Here is a 21,885-nt window from a genome sequence, read left to right as displayed (position 1 = left end):
CAAGGCTTCCATCTTGAACAAGTTGCTCACTGGAGTTATTCCACTTGGTAAAATCCTGTCTGTTTTTCACAGTTTTAAGTTCTCTTAAACTCTTTTGCTTTACAGGGCCTAGCTGAATGTTCTACTCCGAACTTTGCTTTTGGCAGCTGTATAGGTTCTTGCTTTTTAAGAATGTGCTTGTTAGATGGACTGTAGGTGGTGAGCTGGGCATCTCATGTTTGCAAAGGCACAAGTGTCAGCTCATTTTCATTGTTTTTTTGTTTGGTAGTGAGATGAGCGTTATTGCTAATGGTCTGTCTCAGTGGTATTTGGTATCTTTCTGTTCCCATTTTTTATTTCCCTGCTTCCAGATGAAAAGAGAGCACACACCTACCTTGCCCCAGCAGGGCAGTGCGAGCTCCTGCATACCCAGCTGCCAGAAGCCTCTGGGACTGCAGACTTGGGCTCTTGCTGCTCAGTGGCTCCACTGATGTGCAACATCTGCAAACCTCTGCCTTGCCAAAATGAACAGTTTCCAGTTTACCTGGTAAATTCCTGAGCAGTTTCCAAGGTACACTACCTTAACTTAGAATCATCATGGGACTCTCTGATCCTCTCTGATGCTTTTCTTACATATCTTACAAAGATAAGCCTTACAAAGAGCCTACAAACTACTGCTCTTTGGTAATAACACCTGCTTGGTGTAACATTTGATGGCACCTTCAGGCTGGATACAAAAATAGAGACACCAAATATGACCTGTTGCAAACAATTTATTAGGTAGTAATAAATAAGAATTTAGCAGAAAGGACTATACAGCAATAAGGCATATTGACAGTATTGTTATATAGGCAATTGACACATCTTCCTAACATTTTCCTCTAGTTTTCTAAGAAAGTGCTACGTAGAGAAATGTATTTCTGATACCAGTGACAAGTGATAGCAGGGATGCATGATGAAGGACCTGACTGCTGCATTATTCACCTTAAATAAAGCGTAACAATCCATGAAAATTTACTGTTATTTAGGCCTGTGAGGTTTAAGTAGAAAAGTACAGCTTGCTAAGAAGAATACAAAATACAAATCTCCTGTTCATGTTTTTAACGGCTTATTACTTTAATTTCTTAAACTGCAGTTACTAGTAAGGTATGAGTAAAGTTACTATACAACAGCACAGTTCTTCACATTCATTGTAGCTTTTATTTGAAAACTTAGAGGCAAGTGCTAATTTTTATTTTTTATAAAACCTTTTTTTTTTACAAAATATTGCACACCATTTTAGCATGCAGTTTACATGGAAGAAACAGTCAAGTGCACTTAAAACCCTGAAATACAACCAGAAACTTCAAAGATTTGTGTTACAAATTCTATTTTAATATACAAGTATATGCTTCAGACTGCATAGAATCCCACCTTACACTTGGGACCCAACTTGTGGAACCCGAACCCTACAAAGAGCAGGCAGAATGCTTACAAACTGTTTCTGACTTCCTTGTCATCTTCATTCCTGCATACTGCACTGCTTTTAGCCTGAAGAAACTGAATTAAGCAGTAAGAAAATTAATTTAAGAGAAATAACTTAGTACCTCCTGTATAAGCTTCTGTTACTGCATATGTGTTGCAATCCAGGGTAGGATTTATAAAACTTTCTCAAGTCCTCTGAGTAAGGTTCATCTGCAAAGATCCCTGTCTCCCTCTCCTCCATACATACATTTTATATTGCACAGCAAAAGTAAAAATCCATTCTACAAAACAAGCATGCTAAACATTCAATATGGCTTCTGAATGATTTAAAGTATTTCCCTTTTGGCATCCTCATGCAGTATTTTAGAATAAATATTAATACAAAGATGAGAAAGTTAAGAGTAAAAGTGAGCTAAATTGTTTGTCAGAAACCAAATAAAAACCAAGAGTTTATCAAAAGTAGTTGCTCAAAGGTCTAACTGATCTTTTAAGCATATTTTCAATAATAGCTTAAAAATACAGGGTGTCTACAAAATACTGCAACATATACCACCTCCTTGATGTTCCACGCAATGACATGAAAAGTAAATAGGTTAACTGAGACTTGCTTAATGGCACTGGTAGTCCCGTATTTCTCTGGGAACAACAGCTTTACTGGGTTCATGCTCGTCAAACTCGGTAAACCATTTAGATTTCATCAGCTTTATTGGTTAAGCTCAAGCCCTACAATAGTTAATATATGAAACACAAAAATATTTATAAAAATAATAGATATGTTGTATAGTTTTTTTTAAAAAAATAATCCATGCAGCGTCTGTACAAAGTTAAAAAAACTGTACAAATTGACTTTTCTATTGTGGAAAATTCATGTACATGGAAGTCCTGTTATGAGGAGGAACAAGTTGTTTTTTGCTCAGCCATCAGATGCCATCTCATAACTATTGTTCATTTCCATCACTCGTTTCTTTCTGTTGGCATTAGCTGGCCATTTAATTTCATCAGGAGTTTTACAACGAGTCCTGCCTGTGTAAAGGGATGCAAGTAAATTCTATCAGCATTTCAGAACTATGACAATCATGTATGTGACAAAAGCAATTCTCAGCTTTATCGAATCTCAAACTCCATTACTTTCGATCACAAAGTTACTGGCTCCAGCTCTCTGAATCTCTTTGTATTTGGAATTAATCAAAGAGAATGAGGGGTTGGGCATATGCAAGAAACAGTTTCAATTAAACAAAATATTTATCCTAATGATTATAGAAATATTTTATGTATTTTGAATTTTGAAGGCTTCACATGCTAAGAAAACAGGCAAACATTCTGAAATATTAATAATAAAGTTTTAAAATAATATTTGTGGGAATTTGGCTTAGGCTTCTTTTATACTGTGCAAGGGTGGTCAATCTCAAGAGAAAAGAGGCTTGTGTATCTAATATAGGAAAAAAGTAATTGAACATAAAGGATGTAAAATGATAGTGCTTACCTGTTTGGTATGTACAATAAAGCTCATTTTATTTTCCAGACTGTGGATTTGAAAACACGTATCTCCATCTCCCAACTGCCACATAAAGCAGCCGTACTTCAGGCTGAGAAGTAAAGCCTATGACCAAATGTAGGAAAGTGTCACTCAGAAAATATCCTCCATACTTGCAAACTGAACTTCCCTTCATTCACAAAGACAGGATTCAGATCTAAATCACTACATTCCACAACACAGTTGTAGTTCATAAACTCGTAAAGTGAAAAAATACAAGACTTTGTTAGTGACTTATAAGACCTTAAAATCTTGGAAATTTTCAGTCAAGTTTAACTAAACAGTTGGATGGGAAATCATTTCTCTACAAAGATTTTAAGAAAAGAGAATTAAGTTTTATAGTTATCACTGGCAGTTCACTTAAGCTGACCTTTGTTTCCATGTTGAGAAGATGAAGCCCTTTCACATTTACTCCTACGTACACTTTGATGACTTTATGGCTACTTGAACTTGCTTTGGTGAATATCTGTCCTGTGAAAAAAGCTGCTCCATAAGTAGGAATTTCCCAGCAATTCTGCAAGAACATGCGCTGAAGGTGATGCATCTCCTTACTGACACCTTCACTGGTGCTGAGATTCTGAAATTAAAGAAACAATGGCAATCAACAAGTCCTTCCAAACAGTTGTGACTGAAGAAAATCCACTGTTCAGTGAAATCCCTACTAAATGCTTATTTCCAAAGTGCCTTCCCATCAGCCATCTTCCTACAGCTAAATTAAACCTTAGGGCCATGGAAAGGCTCAAGTGCTAGAAGAGACTGAGGTAAAACCCAGATACCTATATGAGCCTTGGAAATCTGAGCACAGACACACAACCTCTGACGGGCCCCACAGCTTTGTCTCTCCCAGAAGTACTTAAAACTAAGTATTCTTCCTCCTTTTAAGGAGTCCAATCTAGTGAGACATGGTAAGATGAGCAAATACCTCCTTCCAAAAACATGGATTGTTTTTTCTTTTCTAAGCAAAAGAGAGGTGCAGATCTTTTCATTAGTGGAGCTTTCATTCAGAATGAGACAGGCATCTGTTCCTTCCTCTTCAGTAGAATGCAGCAGTCAGAACAAACTATTGCTGGAGTGCTTCTCAAACCAGAATGATAACAACCACTCTAACAAATAAAAAATTGGTTGGGCCGTGGACAAGATCAGAAGGCACAGACACAAGGGAGAACACAAATCTTCAAATCTTCAACAGTTAGGGGGCCATGACTGTGGGTGTGGTAGACAGGATCAGCCTCTCTGGATCCATACCCTGCTTTACAGCTTACCTGAATTCTACACAGCCACTTGTAACATGTAAAATCTTCAGAACAAAAGATTGCAACTTCTTTCCCCTTCCCCCCAAGCCCCATACCCCAAAATAATGTCTCAAAAGCAGAAATCAAGAAAGCTATGCTCGTTCTTACATGTAATTTGATGACAGAGTAGACGACTTTGCTACACCATCGTCTTAGACCACCATCACCCCTCCTTCATCTCTATTAGAAAGATAGGAATGATCTGCTAACTTCTGACAAAAAAGGTGTGAACACCAAAAGAAAGTTTATGACTGAGTAATCTCATCTCAAGAAGAGCAAGGTTTGAAAACATTCACTAGGTGCTTCTGCAATGTTTCCTGGCAGCTACCTTTAGTGATGCACACATCAGTTGGTACAGTTCTCCTTCTGACATGCCTTACTTTTTCCACAATTACTTGTGATGATCACAAATTTAATCTGATCTCATTTGGGACCCACAGCCCTCAGTTAGATGCATTTTTACACAAGCAGCCCAAGTACAAAATACTTAAAATTTTTGCTCAATTAACTGCTCTAAACAAAGGAGTCTGTCTGTGTGTTTGTGCATGTGCACATCAGCAGCACTACCAGATCCCTAAGACACAAGTTACACTGATAAAAAGAACTTTGGGGATCTATTGCTACAAACCGACATGGAAATTTAAATCATAGTACATTTTTTCACACCTTTGTCTGAATTGGAAGTGGGCCCAATACAGAGCTAACACTGAAGGTAAACAAAGAGGTAACAAACATTTACTTCTAACAGAGATTTGTATCTACACAAGAAATATATTACACAATGAATCCCAGAAATTCAGAACATACACATTTTTAGCTTTTTATACCAGTATTTCTATTTATTAATTGACAATCAAATAGTCAAAAATGTTTAAGAACAGGATTTTCTACTACCTGCTTATTTATCTTTTATTTATCTTACCTTGTATTCATGAAGTATCCTGTTTGTCCAATGAGGAGCTTTGCTTTTTAGTTTAGTTATTGGTACAATAGATTTAAGATTTTCTTCACTAAGAGAAACACAAAGAGGAACAAAGTGGTTTTTCATTAAAAGTAAGAAAAAAGAACAATATCTGCCACAGTGTACCTTCAAGTCACATACTGAGCTAGACAATCAGCTCCTACTCTATGTTGCCTCATCAGATGAGATGGTTTCCTAAGATACAGTGCAATTCTCAGTTAATGAAGATCTGGCTATAAACTCTGTGTCACACATCATGGACATGGCATGGAGAGGAAACACCAGCAGAACACATTACTCTCTTGGTTAGAGAGCAGTTTGGTGAATTCCAGGTTGGAAGCCAAAATTATACACAAAATGCCATTTACATCAGCATATAAAATTCTCAGAACATATTTCAGACTGTAAATATTCTTCCTTCCACTCCTGTAGTCAGCACTACCAAGAACTCAGACCAATCAATTTCCATATTGAAGTTATATTACATGACATGAAAGAGAAGCTACTTACAATAACTGCCTTTTTTAAAAAACTCAAAATGCAGGAAGCAAAAAACACTAAAAGGAAGAATGTGAGCCTTTACTAGTTCACTTTTATGTACAATTAAGACAGTCTCAAGACCTAGTGATGCAACCTATTTAAGCTGTATTTGACAGTATGTATGATCTGCCAAGCAAAAACCCTGCACAGGAGAGTTCATCAGATCTTTAAGGTCAAGGATACTCTCATATAAACAACAGCTATGGATGTATTTTTGGAATTACCAATCTTTTAATGAACTATGTCAACTATAAAAACAGATTATGAAACTTTTTATCTATATGAAGAATTATGTGATTATGGATAGCAAGTGTGTCTAAATGGCTTTTTATCTAACCCAACCCATCTTTGCAGGTAGTCCTGTATGTAGAGCCAAACATGTCCATTGGGCAGGATGAACTTGGAACCACAGTACTGATAGGCCTCAGTGTGGAGAGGAACACCACCCTGCAGCTGCTGGGAGCCAGCAGGGAGTAGTTTCATACAAAACTCAGCTGCACTGAACTGCACACTCTTATAGGAGGTCCCACTTAAACCCTGTTCCCCTTATGCTCCATAGACTGGCTGTGCAACTGCAGGGCAATACATGCAAAAACCCATCAGGCCAAGCAGCTCAGCTGATGCTGTGAATAAGAGAAGATGAGAAGTATAGGATGAGAAGTATAGCAGCATTCCAAAACTGCACAGATGCTGTTCCATGAATGAAGTGAGGTGGAGATGGCAGGGGGTGAAGGTGCACACAGTAGAGAACTGGAATCCTCATAGGCTCAGATACTGCTGTAGAAATGTATGTGGGAAGAACAAACCATCCCAAAATAGCTCAGCTACTGTTCTGCTGGCATGCAGAGAGAAGGGGAGAGAAAAATACCATCTGGCTAAGCTCTACTGGTGCTATGGGTTTGACTAATTTAGTACATAATTTCTCCTTACAAATGACAGAAGAGAAACAGTATCACTGCATGGTCTGTCCAAAGAGGGAAAGTTAATCGCAAACATTGGTCTAACTGCCACAGTAAGATGTTTCTTCAACATTGCCCAAAGCCTCAGTCCTGTCAGAACCCTTCAAATTAATACTGTTGTTTCTTTTGGCATTACTGTATTTCAGGATAGATTTCACACACCACAGAATCTCCGATCCTCTGTCTAGGACTGCAATAATTAAGATTAATATGTTTTCACACACGATGTCCAACTTCTATTAATGCTACAAGGGTTACATGGTTACTCTGAACTATAGTTCAGTGATGAAGAAAACCAACAAATATACCATACCTAAAGTCTGAGGGTTCCATAGGAAGTGCTATCTAAAAATACTTAATCTAACCCATAATTTTAAATTTTAAACACATACTTACTTTAGAAAGCCCTGTTTATGTTTCTTGCTCTCATAATTTCCATAGACTATTTGTAGAAGCAGACTTGCCAGTGTAATCAGCTTTGCATCAGGTGATGTATAAAAACCTTTCAGTAAATTATATCTGGCCTCATCAAAAAGTATAAGAATAGCCAATGGATCTTCAATCTGTTAAAAAGATTTAAATAATGTGATTTCTTTATAAAAAGGAAAATAAGCTTAGAAACTATGAATAGCATTTCTCACTGATTCAGAGACAGAAGACAAGGGTGTGATCCTGACTGAAGTGTACATTTTAGTGGTGCTTTGTAATAGAAGCATTGTTTTACATTGACTTCAACACTTCACTGATCTAACACACAAAAGGCAACTAGCACACCATGCCAATCAAAAAGTTCACAGAAATACTGCTATCTGTGGATTTTTTCCCCCATAAATTCATTTTCAGTAGTATGTTTGAATATTCCCATTGAAATTGACCAATTAAATAACTAAAAACAACAGCACAAGAAAGAAAATCAGACAGGTTTTTTTTAGCTGTATGACAGAGACTGACACATGGAGACATTGAATAAACCCAACTCAGAGGGTGAGAGAGAGAGAACAAAGAGATGGCAGGAAGGCAAGAGAGAGGAAGGGAAGAATGTGAAGACTCAGACCATTACAGAAAATGAGATGTCAGGTTTAAATAAGTTTGGAAATTACTACAATCACTATACACACTGAGTGTTGACAGTCCAAGTGTTCTGAGTCTGATCATAGTTTCATTCACTTCCAAGTGCTGACCTTTTTTTCTATTTCTAGTGGAAGTCTCACATCCCTTCTCAGGAAAAGCTGTGAAGTTTCTCTTTGAGGATCCAAGTTTGTCAGTTCAGTGAATATTTCAGGCCAGTCTCGAATATGCTGTAAAGGCTTGTGATACGGCTTCAGCTGGAGACCTGAAAAATAACAGGTTTTTTTCTAAATAAACAAACAGAATAACCCAGCACATACACACACACATAAATGATTAAATGCTGCACCAAACCCAGAGTACCTGAAATTGAGAACTCATTAACAAATGTTTTCCCTCTGTTTAATAAACTGCTATATAGAAAAGGTTTTGAAAATATGGATTTATTGACAAAACTCTTAGCATCTATTCACTAAATGCAATAGTGTTGAAAACTTCATTATTTTCAGTTTCTCAGGAGTGAAGTACTATTTAAAAATGTAATGGAGTACCAAGACTGACTTAAAAACACAATAATAAAGCATGAGAGATTGTTGTCTCTATTATTATGGCAGAAATACAAAGTCCAATAATCTTATTCCTGACAGAAGAATACAGATATAATTTATCTTAGAAATGTATTTGCCCTTTTTGTACATATATGTAAAAACCATAAACTTTTCAGAACAGATATTCTTTTTAATCTGTAAAATGTTTTGATTCTTAACAAGCTAAAGTCAATCTTTGTTTTATGCTCTCTTGTGTATGAGTGCTGAGAAATTAATACAGAGCTTTCAGCTACAGTCCTACTATGTACTAGAATCTGTATCTTTGGCTTACTCATTCACCCTGCCTATCCTTGGATTATTGCTTGGCTTTTCCTAAGAGCTGGATTTTAGGAGGCTGTATATGCCTTATCCTCACTGCTCTGGCTTTCACACTCCATTTCACATTATATGAAAAGCGTAAATGGAGACATTATAGGGCAACATCTTTCACTGGGAACAATCTGTTCATTTAACTTAACCATCTTACATTCAAACACAGAAAAGCCTTATCTGTTCTACAAGCAAGAAACCTACTGTCCTTACAGTTGTACACAAACTGCAACATATTTTATAATGAAATTTGTCCATTAATTGTTTGAAGCCATAAATCAGGAGCTAATTTTCAGATCTAAGCTCAATAGCTAGAGAATTACTTGTTGTTACACAAACAATTGTCAGTGAACTCTTCCCCACAAATGCAAGGGCAATGCCTCAATGATTCTATGAAAACATTACATACATATTTAGAAAAGGCAAAAGCAGCAAGACTTTAACCCTCAAACATTTCTTCACATTAACATCTATGTTTAACTGAGGGTTACAGTAGTCATGTGGCATACAACAAAGTAAAAAGGCCAATGGTATGACACTGGAAGAAAAAGATTAAAGAAAAATAAAGAAAATATTTCCTGGAGTAATTAGAGCTACTTTAAAAAAATAAGTAACAATACCACTGTAGCAGAGCACCGGCAAAAGTAAATAAAATTTTAAATGCAAGGCTTCTGTGTTAATGACACTGTCAACACAGTATCCTACCAGACCTGAACTAAGCTTTGTAATCCACAACCTGTCCCATAGCTATCCTGTTGCAGCAGAACCATTGCCCACATTATCTGAAAATACCCAACCACACTCAATGACTCTTCTGGGCTTCTATTTATTTTCTAGTATATATCTCTACTAAAAACTATAATAGCTTTTGTATTTAAATCAGAAATACCAAAAAATACCATAAATATAAATGTGACATTTTACATCAGAATTTTCTCCCATCTAATATATTTGAAAACTTATTTATCAAAAATTATTTCGGTGTAAATCACAGGGAAATTCATATGATTAAAGGACCTAATGGAAAAATATTAATCATCTTTAATTATAAAAAGTTATAAAAAGACTAAACAATGGTAAAAACAACTACATCCAAATTCAGATAGTCTGGGAAGAAAAATAAGGATAAAACCAGGATAAGCTACTAGTAAGGCCTATGATAGGCAAAGTGCCCTGTAACAGCACGTCAACCTGGAAGAGCCTCATCTTCCTGGATGAAATACATTACAGATGCCAGAGTGATAGAGTCAGACCTATTTAGAGTACCAAAGTAAGAGCTAAAACAGAGAAGCTCTCCACAGCTCTGAAAGCAGTTTGGAGACATGAGGCTGTGAAGCAAAGAGCATGTCTCCTACTCTCCCAAGACAGTATTACTTTTTCCTAAAGGTGAACAGAAATAAACTGTGATAAACCCCCAAGTATGACCATGGTCCCTTTTACTTACTGAGGTTCTCAGAACAGATCCAGATAGTGAAATACTGCTGAGTTTCTTGAGACAGGCGCATGCCCTCCATGATTTGCTGGACAGTTGTGTTGTTTCCGTGTTTCAGCTCGACAGAGCGATATGACCCATCCATGCGATAAATTCGTGCCTTTTCATACTACATAAAAATGGGAACATATTAAACAAACAATCTGTTAAAATCCTTTTTGTTTGTGTTTCTAGAGAGGGAAGCAGTTTTACCATTTATCAGCAACATCTATAATGTTGGGAAAAAGAACATTTCACAACTCCTGCATATTTATTATTTATCCAAATTGCTTGTTTCATGTTCTGTGAAGTTCTTATACTGTGTTGTTTACAGCAGTAACTCCAAGAAAGATCTCGCTGGTATTCTGAGGACTTCTTTTCAATTCAAAGGCAAGTAGGTATTTAAAAGTTCTCCGAGGGATCTGGGCTCAGCTGCCTATGCATATCCCAAAACGTTCACTTTGTTATTACTGGTGGGTTATGAATTTTTCCACTCTATACTAAAAATACTTATTTTTAGAGGGAAGCACCACTCTTTACTCAGAACCTGCTGCAAGAATACAATCTCACTAAGTCTTATAGTGTTCCTGTAATAGAATCAAAATAAATCTTATCTATAATAAATCATTTTCCCCTTCAGAACTCCCATAGCTTTCACTAAATTGCATGTGAGCCTACAGTATGTCTCCTGAAAGACATACATAAGCATAAATCAGGTGCTTAAAGCATACATACACAAGTCATAAATCAATAAAATGTCTTTTTTTCATTTCTGTAACAGATTAGATGTTTCAGCTGCTTGAAAAAAAACAATTCAGGAATTTGTTATTTCTCTTCCTCAAATCTACTAAGTCATCAAGAATTGAGTTCCTAAAAACTTCTGAAAAAAAACATGGATGGCTTGGAAAAGGACAACTGATTGAAAATGAGGTCGGAATGGAAAACATCAGTTTATTTTTGCTGCAGTAGTCACCATCATTCCTACTGCAGTAGTTTATAGGGGGAGTTTATATATTGTATTAATTAAATAGTAATAAGTAGCAACATAACATCATGCATGACACACTGAAATCTACTTAAAACTATTCCATTAGCCTTTAGAGAATTAGACACACCTTCACATGATCCACCACGTAAGATCCTTAAAATAAAGGTCAGGTCCTTCCTTAATTATTTTGGAAATCACTCATGCAGAGTGAAATCAAGATAATTTAAAACATCTTGAAAAAAATGACAGGTTTACTACCACCTACTTACAGGGATATAGGTTGCATCTGAAGGCAAGGAAAATAAGCAACTGGGCTTATATCATTTGACTAATTTTTAAATCTACTTCAGGAGAAGAGGAATTACATTGTAAATTTCGTCTCCTATCCTGGCTAAATCCCTGCACTAACTGACGAAAAGCCAATTTCATAGAAGCCTACCTTTAGCCAGATGAATGCTCCTGCTTATCAACATATAAGATAAGAATGCATAAAGAGCTGATGGTTGCATGGTCAAAATTAGACATAAAATCAGTAGCTGACGTGATGCTCCTACAAATAAATTGGAGCCTCATGTTTACATGTCTTGCATGTATTTTTTAGCCATGAAACAGAACAGAAACATTTAAAGAGACAAAATGCCAGTTTGCCAATATTTACACTAACAATTTCAATGTGCTGCACATTTCCAGTAACAGCCAGAAGTGACTCTAGCTCTTCTAAAAGATTAAGTGTAAATTAACTATAAACTTTAAAATATTTAGAAAATAAACTCATACAGGTTTATTTATGGCTTCCTTCAGTAGTTTTGCAGCTTCTTCCCACTCATTTTGTTTGTTTTCTTCACAGACATTCAGCGGAGATCTTCCTTGTTGATCAGTAATGTGCTACAAACAAACAGAAACACTAATTCTACATTGATTTCACTGGAGACAGGTAAATATTTACGTATTTTTGAGATAATTAAAATCCTTGATATCAGAGTTCAAACATTTAATTGATACACAATGGGAAAAGCAGAGGTAATCAAAAACATTTAACTGTTTTTCAGTAATTTCTAAAGAAGATCATTGATCTGTCACCAAAATATTTCTCATACACAAGCTAGAAACTGTTCCTAAATCTGCTATTTCTATACACAAACAGAACTTACCCTGTCAATTTCAGGATGATTTAGTAGAATTTGTACTATTTCAGCATGTCCACCTCCAGCAGCAAAATGAAGAGGAGAGCTTAGTTGACCATTTAAAAGATTTGGATTGCATTTCCCTTTCTCCAACAGCATTCGAGTGGCTTCAACTTTTCCATACCTGCAGACATGTTTGAATCAGAACACACATAGCAAATATATAATTTTTTTTTTTCAGATGATCCTATATATGAAAAAGTATTTTTTTTCCACACTGAAGCATTTTTAGCTTTCTAATTTCTCCAGATATAATGGAACATAATAAGTTTGTAGAAATTAATATCAGTTCTACACATCTTTGGTAATCACTGGTCTAATAAGCATTGATTGGATTAATGATAGACAAACTGAATCTTGCTTTAAGCTATCTAAGTTTGCCTAGTTGCAGCAATTCAGTCATGGCAGAACAGAGTCCAGCTTTGTCTGGAAAAAAATGAGTGTGAGAATCAGAGTTCAGCTTCTGCTTGTCAAGCAGATGGCTCCTGAGGATTCTTAACCCCCATGCTTATAACTGGTAACTCCTGTGTATATTTGATGTATAAAGTATTTACAAACTTTCTGACAAACACTAAAAAGTAAGTAAGAATGAGGGCTTTTTATAATCAAGTTTGATTATCATGTTATTTCTATCATCAGACATATTGACCACTATATATACAAAAGACTAACTTCCATAAAGATAAAACAAAAGCATTTTTATGACCGAGAAAAACTTTCAAGCACTTACAGATTAAATCACAGAGTTATAGTCAGACATATTAACCTCTGTAAATCACCTAGTCCAGGTTCCCACTTAAAGGGTGTCCAGCACCAAAACATGCTCAGGTCAGCTACTGCTGTGCTGTAAAACTGCTCACAGGCTTAAGCCAACACAGACTGTGAAGGTTACCATGCTAAACTGGACCCAGTGCCTCCAGCAGGAATTAGAATAGTCAGGAGAGATACAAGAAGCAATAAGTAATTGATGACATGATCTCCACAACTGGTCTCCCCAGAAACCATTCAAATTAAAATTATCTCAAAACCTGAAGCAATGTTTCTCTTCAGAAAGAGAAAGAGCACTAACACTAGCATATATTATAACAAAAGCATGAAAAGTCTAGAGTTTTTTTTTATTTCTTCTTTTGGAGGCTGATAAATTACATAAATGATAGCGCTAAAGAATTATGACAGCTAGAATGCACTTGTTTGGAAAAACTATGCTTTTACTCACCAGCATGCATAATGGATTGGTGCCCAGTGGTCACTATCCAACTGATTAACAGAAAACTTTTTATCCAGAAGGTGACTTAGTAAATCAGAGTCTCCTTCACAAGCACTGCGGTGAAGAGGGAAATCATCTACCCACTGGTGCTCCCTATGAATTAAAAAGGGAAGAAGGAAAAAAAACATTCAGAAATATTACAATTGTTGAGAACATCAACTTTTTATAGCACTAACCATACATCTACATGAAGAATAAAAGAGAAGTTCATGCAGCTAAAATGTGCCAGTATTCATACAAATAGGTTTTTTGTCATGCAGAAATCAAGCCACAGCTGTATTTATTAGAATAAGAAATGCTTCTCTAATGTTTATAATTTATACCTTTCTTGATTCATCCTTTAACTACTGTATTTCAATACATTAAGATGTCAAATAGAATTTCATTTAAAATATGTATCTCTACAGTGAAACATAAGGTAATAGGAAGCTCATTTTAAGTCTACCAAGTGCTACTGTAATAAAACAAAACAAAATTATCCATTAATGAAAAAGGAATGTAACATAATACTTGTCCTCTGTGACACTGCTCATGCTACGTTGCCACTTTTCTCTTTTAGGAATCTGAATCTTTGAATAGTCCGGGGCTCCAAGGCCAAAGTATGGATTTATTACAACCTTGTCAACCTGTGAAGACATAATTTAAACACAACTGAAAAAATATCTTACTGAGATTTGGCTACACAATCCCCCATTCTGGTGTCAGGTATTCTCTTGAAACCAAAGTTATGACAGTAACATTTTATAATAAGGGAGAATTATGATCGAATATGAGGATTTTAAAAACTAGTGCACACTTACTGCTAAATAAACAACTCTGATGTGAGCACACACTCATATCAAATAAATGAATGAACTCTAAAATGAAAATGTATTTATGTTTCAAAATACAAAATGAAAATACAGTTCTTACCCTGTTGGTATACTGAAGGTCAGATCCAAACAAAGGATTATAGATACACATATCTGCTTTCTCCAATGCCAGCATTTTACTCTTTATTTCCAGGGCAGTATAACCCATGTGCAATGAGCTCTCTGTTTGACCAGGTTCTATAGCATAGGCAGGGTTTATTACATTTGTTTTAATTCTCTCAAGAGGAGATGGTCTGAATAAAGCTGGGATGGAGTGAGACTGGGTATGCCGTTCATCCAACCACCTGCAGGAGAGAACGGGCAAGTAATTAATTTTCAGGTAGAAAATTATCATTTTGGCCATGCTGTCCTTTATTTTGATTGATTAGGGATTGAATATATGATAATCACACATTAGAATTTAAAAAATATATATGTATTTTTTGCACAGCCAATTTTATAACACTAAACTACTCCCTGAATGTGAAATTTGTTAACTACACTCAGTTAAACAGTTGTATTTGTTCAATTTTGTGTGGATGCAAACTCAAAGAGAAGGAAATTATACAGTAAGAATAACATGGGTTATAACCACAAAACCACACCAACATTTCATTTACTTTCAGTTTATTAGCATTACTACTCTGAGAAAATTTTGAAACTTAAAGCAGTTTTTTTAATGGCAAGTTTCAATATCTTTACTGACTTAAGCTTTTCAACTCACGTGTTTCATTAGGGAAAGACAGGAAAAGGCAGCAAACCAGAAGGTTCAGTTTCCAAACCGCTTAGTCTCTCTCACATAAGCTACCACCTGCCTTTTTATAAAGCTCTGCTGAAGTTTATTCTCTTCTCAGTGCACTCCTACTGACAGTACAGAAGAGCTTTAGAGTGCTCTTATTCTGTGCTACCAGGGAAGTCAGTACTGTACACCTGCTGCATTTTTCCTACCACATATGCAATACAACACAGGGCTCAGGACAAGCTCAAGTTTTGGATAAATACATTTCTACTGAATTGTTAAATTGTTTCAGTGTTGTATTAAGTGGTACATTAAAGGTCTAAAGCCAGGTTTGTATTTAGGTTTCTGCACATGCTTTCTCACAAGCCTGAGGTAAAAATGTGCTTTGCTGAAATACAATACATTTTGTTTAGTGATTAAGCCTGGAAATAGAAGAAAGAGAAGTAAGTACATGCTTTGGATATCCGCTGACAGACCACTTGGATCTTGTCTGTCCCAGAATCATATGTAAGGATGGCAGAAGTTAACCTGCAGGTCAGTGCATATGCTTAGGCCTATTTTTAAGTCCTAAATCCAAGCTATAATGTCCTGCAAAAGCAACATTCTCTTCACTTACTCATGGCGCTGGCAGAAAGAACAGTAAAATTGTAGTCATTGTGCTATAAACATCCTCTAAGGTATTTTCAGACATTTTCTCTAAATATTTGGTAGATAAAATAGTTATGGCAGTTTGAATCTTCGAGAAGTATTGTTTCAGATTATGTACACAGAGAATAAAAAGTATAAACTGTTATATTATATATATATAAAGTATTATACTTCCAAGGCTTCTTGTGAGGCTTGAAACACTTCAAAGCAGAACTTAGAGCCTGAAGGCATTCAGCAAGCAGCAAATAAATTTAACTGGTATGATGGTATACATGGAAATACTACAACTCTACTAATAAACTGTAAAAACCCTACACACAGGATCTTTTGGGTAATAGCCTGTAGCATGATTTTTTACATTAGCCAGAGGTTTCAGCTAACTTTATTACTGCAAATAAGTGTGTCTTGTATTTCTTGGTTAAGGGTACATTAAAAAAAAACAACAACACCCCAAAACAACAAAAAAATCCCACCAAAACAACTGTTCATGCATTCAAATTTCAAACTACTATAAATCTGGCTAAACAATTAATCACCTTTCTGAAAGTTAATTCCCTACTGCAAATAAATTTGTGTATCTGGGGAGGATGCACTCCCTTTCTACAGGGAGACTTAATTTAAATGCAAATTTTAATGGTATACAATTACAGGACATTTTTACTACACTCTGGCAAATGTTCTTACTCAAATGACAATTATGTCATTTACATAAGATTAAACATTATGATTTTAGAAAAACATTCACCGTGAGCGTGAATTTCCAAAAGCTACGTGATTTAGATAAACACACCATTCTTGAGTTTGCTAAAAGACTTTTAGAAATATGTTGTCAAGGTTTCCATTTCTGATAAACATGAAGAAAATATCATGATTTCCTTCTTAACCACAAGAATGCTATAAAAACTATTTGTTACATTGACAAATTATCTTTTAAATATATATTTATATTTTGATATAAAATATCAAACTTCTAATTTTAATGTATTTTTACTGATGGTGTCTCTTACTTATCCAAGGCAATTAACATTTTTGCAGTAAGTGTAGCAAAGTGTGTGCTGGATTCACTGCAGACTCTCATGATGTCTTGAAAACAGTAGAACACAGGGCATCCAGGACTGTATGTATATTTCGTATTATCTAAAAAAGAAACATTCTCTGAAGACACATGAGTGAGAATAATCTTATTTTCCCTTTGTAGTAATACATGCCTAATTAAGACTATACTCTAACTTTAGACTGGAGTGACTTAATTTTCTCCAAATAATAACTGATAGCAATTACATACAATCCTTATATAGCAATTCACAATCCAACAGGTTAGCTTTAAACCCCTACATATTCTGTCATTATTCCATCAGTGTGACCAGGTTCATTTGAGGAATAAATGTTAAATGCATCCTGTTACCAATAAAAAAAAAAAGGAAGATGACTCAGGACTAGCAGGGGTATGTATTGGTACTGGTAAGTCCACAATAGTATCTATTTGATAGGTTTTATCAAGTCTTATAAGTAAGGCAAAAATGAAGAAGTTTCCCCAAAAGCACACATTTTACTTCAATATTTCTAAAAATACTTTCCAGACGAGTAATTTACTTAGCTTTCTAAGGAATTTATTTACTGTTTAGAGACTTACTTATTCTTCTCTGAGTAGAGAACACTGAACTGAGTAGGATGTCTCAGAGTTACATTCAGCAAATTCTATACAAGTTAAGGCCTGTGGTTTTGAAATATAATCAAATGCACAAATACTGCTTAAACCAAAAGTGTGCTATAGTTACAGAAACAAAGGCAATACATTAAACCAAATGTTTCTGCCTTGATTTTAAGTAAATTCTTCTAAGTTTAAAATATTCAGGGTGTTTTGCACCTGCCTGCAACTTTTAATGTTTAAATACAGAAAAAGCCCTATATCATATTAAAATATATTATATAAATATGTTGTATATTATATATATATATATATAATTATACCTATAATCATATATCAATGAGACAGATACATACAATTTAAATATGTTTTATAAAAAAAAAGAATTCCTTAAGTGAACTTCTATTAAAATGGGTGCAGCTTCACAAATCATGCTCACTGTTACCTTTCACAACAGTTGGAACAATGTAAAGAGATGCCTCCTGGCCTGCCTTCTCTCCATCGAGAGGAAACTTCTTCATTAACACCACACGCTTTCCTAGCACATTATTTAAAAACAAAAACCAGACAAAACATAAAACAATTAATGAATCATCAAAACAAAGGAAAAATCTAGAGTTGGCTATCTGAAAGCTTACCAGACTCAATCTTCCTACTTTCTGACAAAAATACAATTACAAGCTATAATCTAAAGAAGGTGAAGAAAATTTAAATACATATGAAAAACTAAAAAAATAAATATGTATATACCCATTAACATGAAAAAAATTACGTGACTGTAGCTCTTTTGAACTTTTCCAACCTCAGCTGCATATTTTAGCAGCGTACAAACTAAGCTGGGCATAATTAATGCTTGGGCCATCTGAGTGAGTCAAATTAAAACTCTCCAAACTATGTAAGGAACAGAGTATTTGCTTTTAGAAGGCATTCCTCTATGTGCATTACTTTTGTTATTCTGTGTTTGCTGCATTAATAGCTCTGTTACATCCACTCACCTGCAGCTATCACCACCTGCAACATTTTACCACGTAAACAACAGAGATGAAGTCCACAGCAAAGACCAGAAATCCTTTAGTCATTATACTTTATACCAACCTGGAAATGTTATAGGCTGGCTAAAAAAAATTTGTAAATTTGTCAGCACAAGTGTGATGTTCTTTGCTAGATCAGCTATGTAACAACAAGGAAAACAATGTACTTATCAAATTCCATCTGCGAGTGATACAGTTATGCTAGAAATACCTTCATATAGATACTGTTTTCTAAACAACTGACTTAATAATCTAGCAGTTCTGTAGTCCAAGTCAAGTTTTAGCTGAAGTTATGGATACAAAAGCCACTTTGATCTGGTTTACAAGAATTTTAGCAATAAATCTAAACTTGAGGTGAAGAAGTAGCACAGACAAAGATTAATGTATTAACAATCATTTAGTAAGAATTTTATAGATTTGGAAGGTAAAGACAAACAAAAGTACATGAAAGGTTTCAGCTGCATAGTTGGCTTAGGTTTTTTGAAGAACCTCAAAATGTATCTTCTTTCTTTATACTAATTTCATGCTTTTGCACAACTTTGCCATGCCAATTAAAAAAAAAAGTTTAGTGCTATCAATAGTATATTACATTAAAATGGTTTTACCTTTAATACCCTGATTGGCTGGTGAAATTGGTTTGGTGGTTTCTAATACATAATCCAAGATGCTCTGGGTTATCTCAGTGCCTCCTTGAAGTTTAGTTTCCAGCAAAACTTTCTTTCTTTTTTTCTTTTGGCCTTCAATGGGAACTTCAAGAAGCAGAATCTTTCAAACAATAATGAAACAAAAGAAGTTTAAGCACAGCTGAAAGAAGCACAGAACTTTAAAAAAAATATTATTATTTATTATGCCACTGTAAAAGTAGTAACAAAATCCAAGAAGTACTAAATGTTGAGGGGCAGAATGGCGAAGTCAGAATGACCTCTGCAGCAGACTAAAAAGACAAGCCTACATTCTCTTCTATTATTACATATTTACTACGCTATTTAAAAAGCCAAAAAACTAATACATAAAGAAAAGAAATAGCTTTACTTCATAGGATTTAGCTCGATATTCCCGAGAATTGAGGCTAGCAGTATTTTTTGGACGAATCACAGCAACATATGCATCTCCAATGTTTTCTGGATTTCCCATCTCTCCTTCTTACTTTATCACTGGAAATAATGAATAAACAGGAAGAAAACGTTCAGCTGAAAGAAACATCCAACACCACACTAAACTTCAGGATGCAGTGCTCATATCCACTGATTCTTTGCATTATTCATTTATTGTTCTTTAGCTGGAGAAATGCCAATGGCTGATATAATTCTGCTTCCTTTTAATGAAAGGGGAAAATAGGACATCATATAGACTTGATACAAATAAGCTTGTTCTCTAACCTATCTTTAAAATAAAAGTAATGTATTTTTTTTCCACTTTGTAACTATCTTCCCCATTTTGCAAACCAGACAAAAGGCCAAAGAAATTTTGAACTCTGGAAAAGACATGAAATTGAAAAAGAAAGCCATTTCAAAATGACAAGCACTGTCATTTATAAATTGTGCTGTAAGAAGTATTGCACTTCTATGAGTTCCACATGGATTTCAAGAAAATACCTGGCTTTCATCCCCCCCTGCAAAGTAGAACACAGTCTTGCCTACAGCCAAGTAACAAAGCTGATAAAAATAAACTACAATATGGATTCATTTACTTAGTTTTATTTCAGTGGGGCTGCAAACTGGTGCACAATTCATTCAAATCGAGCTTTTGAAAGGAATATATCTTTAGTTTCTGAAAAAAAATGAACAGAAGCATTTAGATTTAAGAAAAAGCTTTGCTTACCCTTCTATTAAACCAAGGTGACAATTCCTAAAATCACAAAATTGTATGGAAATTATATGGAAAACCTCCTAAAGCAAAATCACATCAGCTTCCAGAAAGAAGGTTATGTCTGACCATTTCCACCTTCCAGCTGATAATTTTCTTCATCTGCAAATGAACACCCCTTCATTCCATAGCACCAGTAAGCACATGCTTTTTGCAGATTAATTCCTCCACATATTTTAAATGTTAGTGTTTCTAGCATCTCCACCTCTTCTAGAAGAAACAGAGGTCTTCAGATTTCTATGCCCTTAGTCCAGTATTTTTCCTGGGATCAAGGCTACCTGAAAAGATATTGAAAAAACCTCAACATAAATAATAGCATGGATATTTTCACCATCAGTTAGGATAAATACATTAGTTAGAGAATTCAGTGATGGTATGTGAACAGTGTAACATCTGAAGAGAAAGAGCTAATTTGCATTACAGTAGCGTCAAAAAACATTAAATAAGCAACATGCTGACATACAAGAATTCATCCTTTAGGATAAAGAAACAACCATCCCTTATACACAGCGGGGAAACGCCTGCTCTTTGGGTTTCCTTACACATGCTTGGATACACAGAGTCAAAGGCTTGTGTGGTAGGAACCTGCACTGGTACGACCGGGTCGCCTGGATGACAGGTGGTGGGACAGGTGAACGAGCAGTGGGTGAACTCCCTTCTGCCACTGCTCTGCACTAAATCCAGTGCAGAATCCGCATATCCGTGAAACTGACAGCGCTGAGACTTGCAATACGACTCCAGAAAACAAAAAAGTGAGGACGAAGGGGGCGGGGAGGGGGTGCGTGCCCTAAGGATGTGACAATAAAAAAAACCGGCTTCAGAAGACACCACCGCGAACTGATTCTGACCAAAGCCGGGCGCTAACAACGCGGCCCCGCTCCAAAGGCTGCCGGTCGAAGGCACACGCCTCCCCCAGGCTTCTCCCAGAACCGCCGGCCTCCCCGCCTCCCGCAGGACCCGCCGGGACGAGGCGGAGGGCGGCTCCCTCCGGGACTCCGGCCGCGCCAGCCCGCCAGGGAGGAGGGAGGCCGGGGCCGTCGGAAGCCCTCAGGGCAGGGCTGCCTCCCCGCGGGCTGCCGGAGGACGACGGGCGCGAGGCGGCCCCGCGCCCCGACACCTCCGGCCCCGCACCGCCCGGCCGGGAAACGCCCCGAACTCCCCCGGCCGCGCCCAGCCGCCGGGCAGCGGCCCCCGAGGGGTGCTCCCGCAGTCCCCGGCGGGAGGGAGCGGCTCCCCTGCTCTCAGGACCGCCCCGGACCGGGGTGAGGGAGGTCGGACCGGGGTGAGGGAGGTCGCCCCGGCCCCACTCCCGCCCTGCCTGCCTTGCCTTCCTCGGTGGTGCCTGCCGCCGCCTGCCCGCCGCATCCTCCCGGCGCGCCCGCCGCCCAGGCCCCGCGTCCCGGCCTGCTCCGCCCCGTCCCCGCCCCGCTCCCTCCCCCGGCGCGGATCCGCTTCCCGTCGGAGCCCCGCGGGCCTCG

The 21,885-nt window shown here is 36.7% G+C and overlaps 1 protein-coding gene across 4 annotated transcripts; it reads right to left on the bottom strand.

Annotated features, from left to right (window-relative positions):
* Positions 1–734: 734 nt before the first annotated feature.
* Positions 735–21,834, bottom strand: KRIT1 (KRIT1 ankyrin repeat containing). Of its 4 annotated transcripts, none has more exons than XM_021551675.2 (18): positions 21,735–21,834; positions 20,363–20,685; positions 19,574–19,695; positions 19,147–19,306; positions 17,956–18,048; positions 16,870–16,999; positions 14,537–14,780; positions 14,135–14,250; positions 13,574–13,717; positions 12,325–12,481; positions 11,951–12,058; positions 10,159–10,315; positions 7,911–8,062; positions 7,126–7,292; positions 5,192–5,279; positions 3,348–3,554; positions 2,927–3,043; positions 735–2,466 (listed from the first exon to the last, which is right to left on the bottom strand). In XM_021551675.2, the coding sequence occupies exons 3-18, from the start codon at positions 19,673–19,675 to the stop codon at positions 2,398–2,400; spliced, it is 2,211 nt and encodes a 736-aa protein (XP_021407350.1). In that variant the 5' UTR covers positions 19,676–19,695; positions 20,363–20,685; positions 21,735–21,834; the 3' UTR covers positions 735–2,397. The 4 variants fall into 4 exon arrangements, with proteins under 4 accessions (XP_021407350.1, XP_031359691.1, XP_031359692.1 ...); XM_031503831.2 differs by having other exon boundaries at positions 20,613–20,685; XM_031503832.2 differs by lacking the exon at positions 19,574–19,695.
* Positions 21,835–21,885: the final 51 nt, after the last annotated feature.

The sequence above is a fragment of the Lonchura striata genome, chromosome 1 (genome assembly GCF_046129695.1).
Source record: "Lonchura striata isolate bLonStr1 chromosome 1, bLonStr1.mat, whole genome shotgun sequence".
In the NCBI taxonomy this organism is placed as follows: Eukaryota; Metazoa; Chordata; class Aves; order Passeriformes; family Estrildidae; genus Lonchura; species Lonchura striata.
The sequence above is the reverse complement of the archived record's forward strand: the minus strand, read 5'-3'. Positions and strand labels throughout refer to the sequence as shown.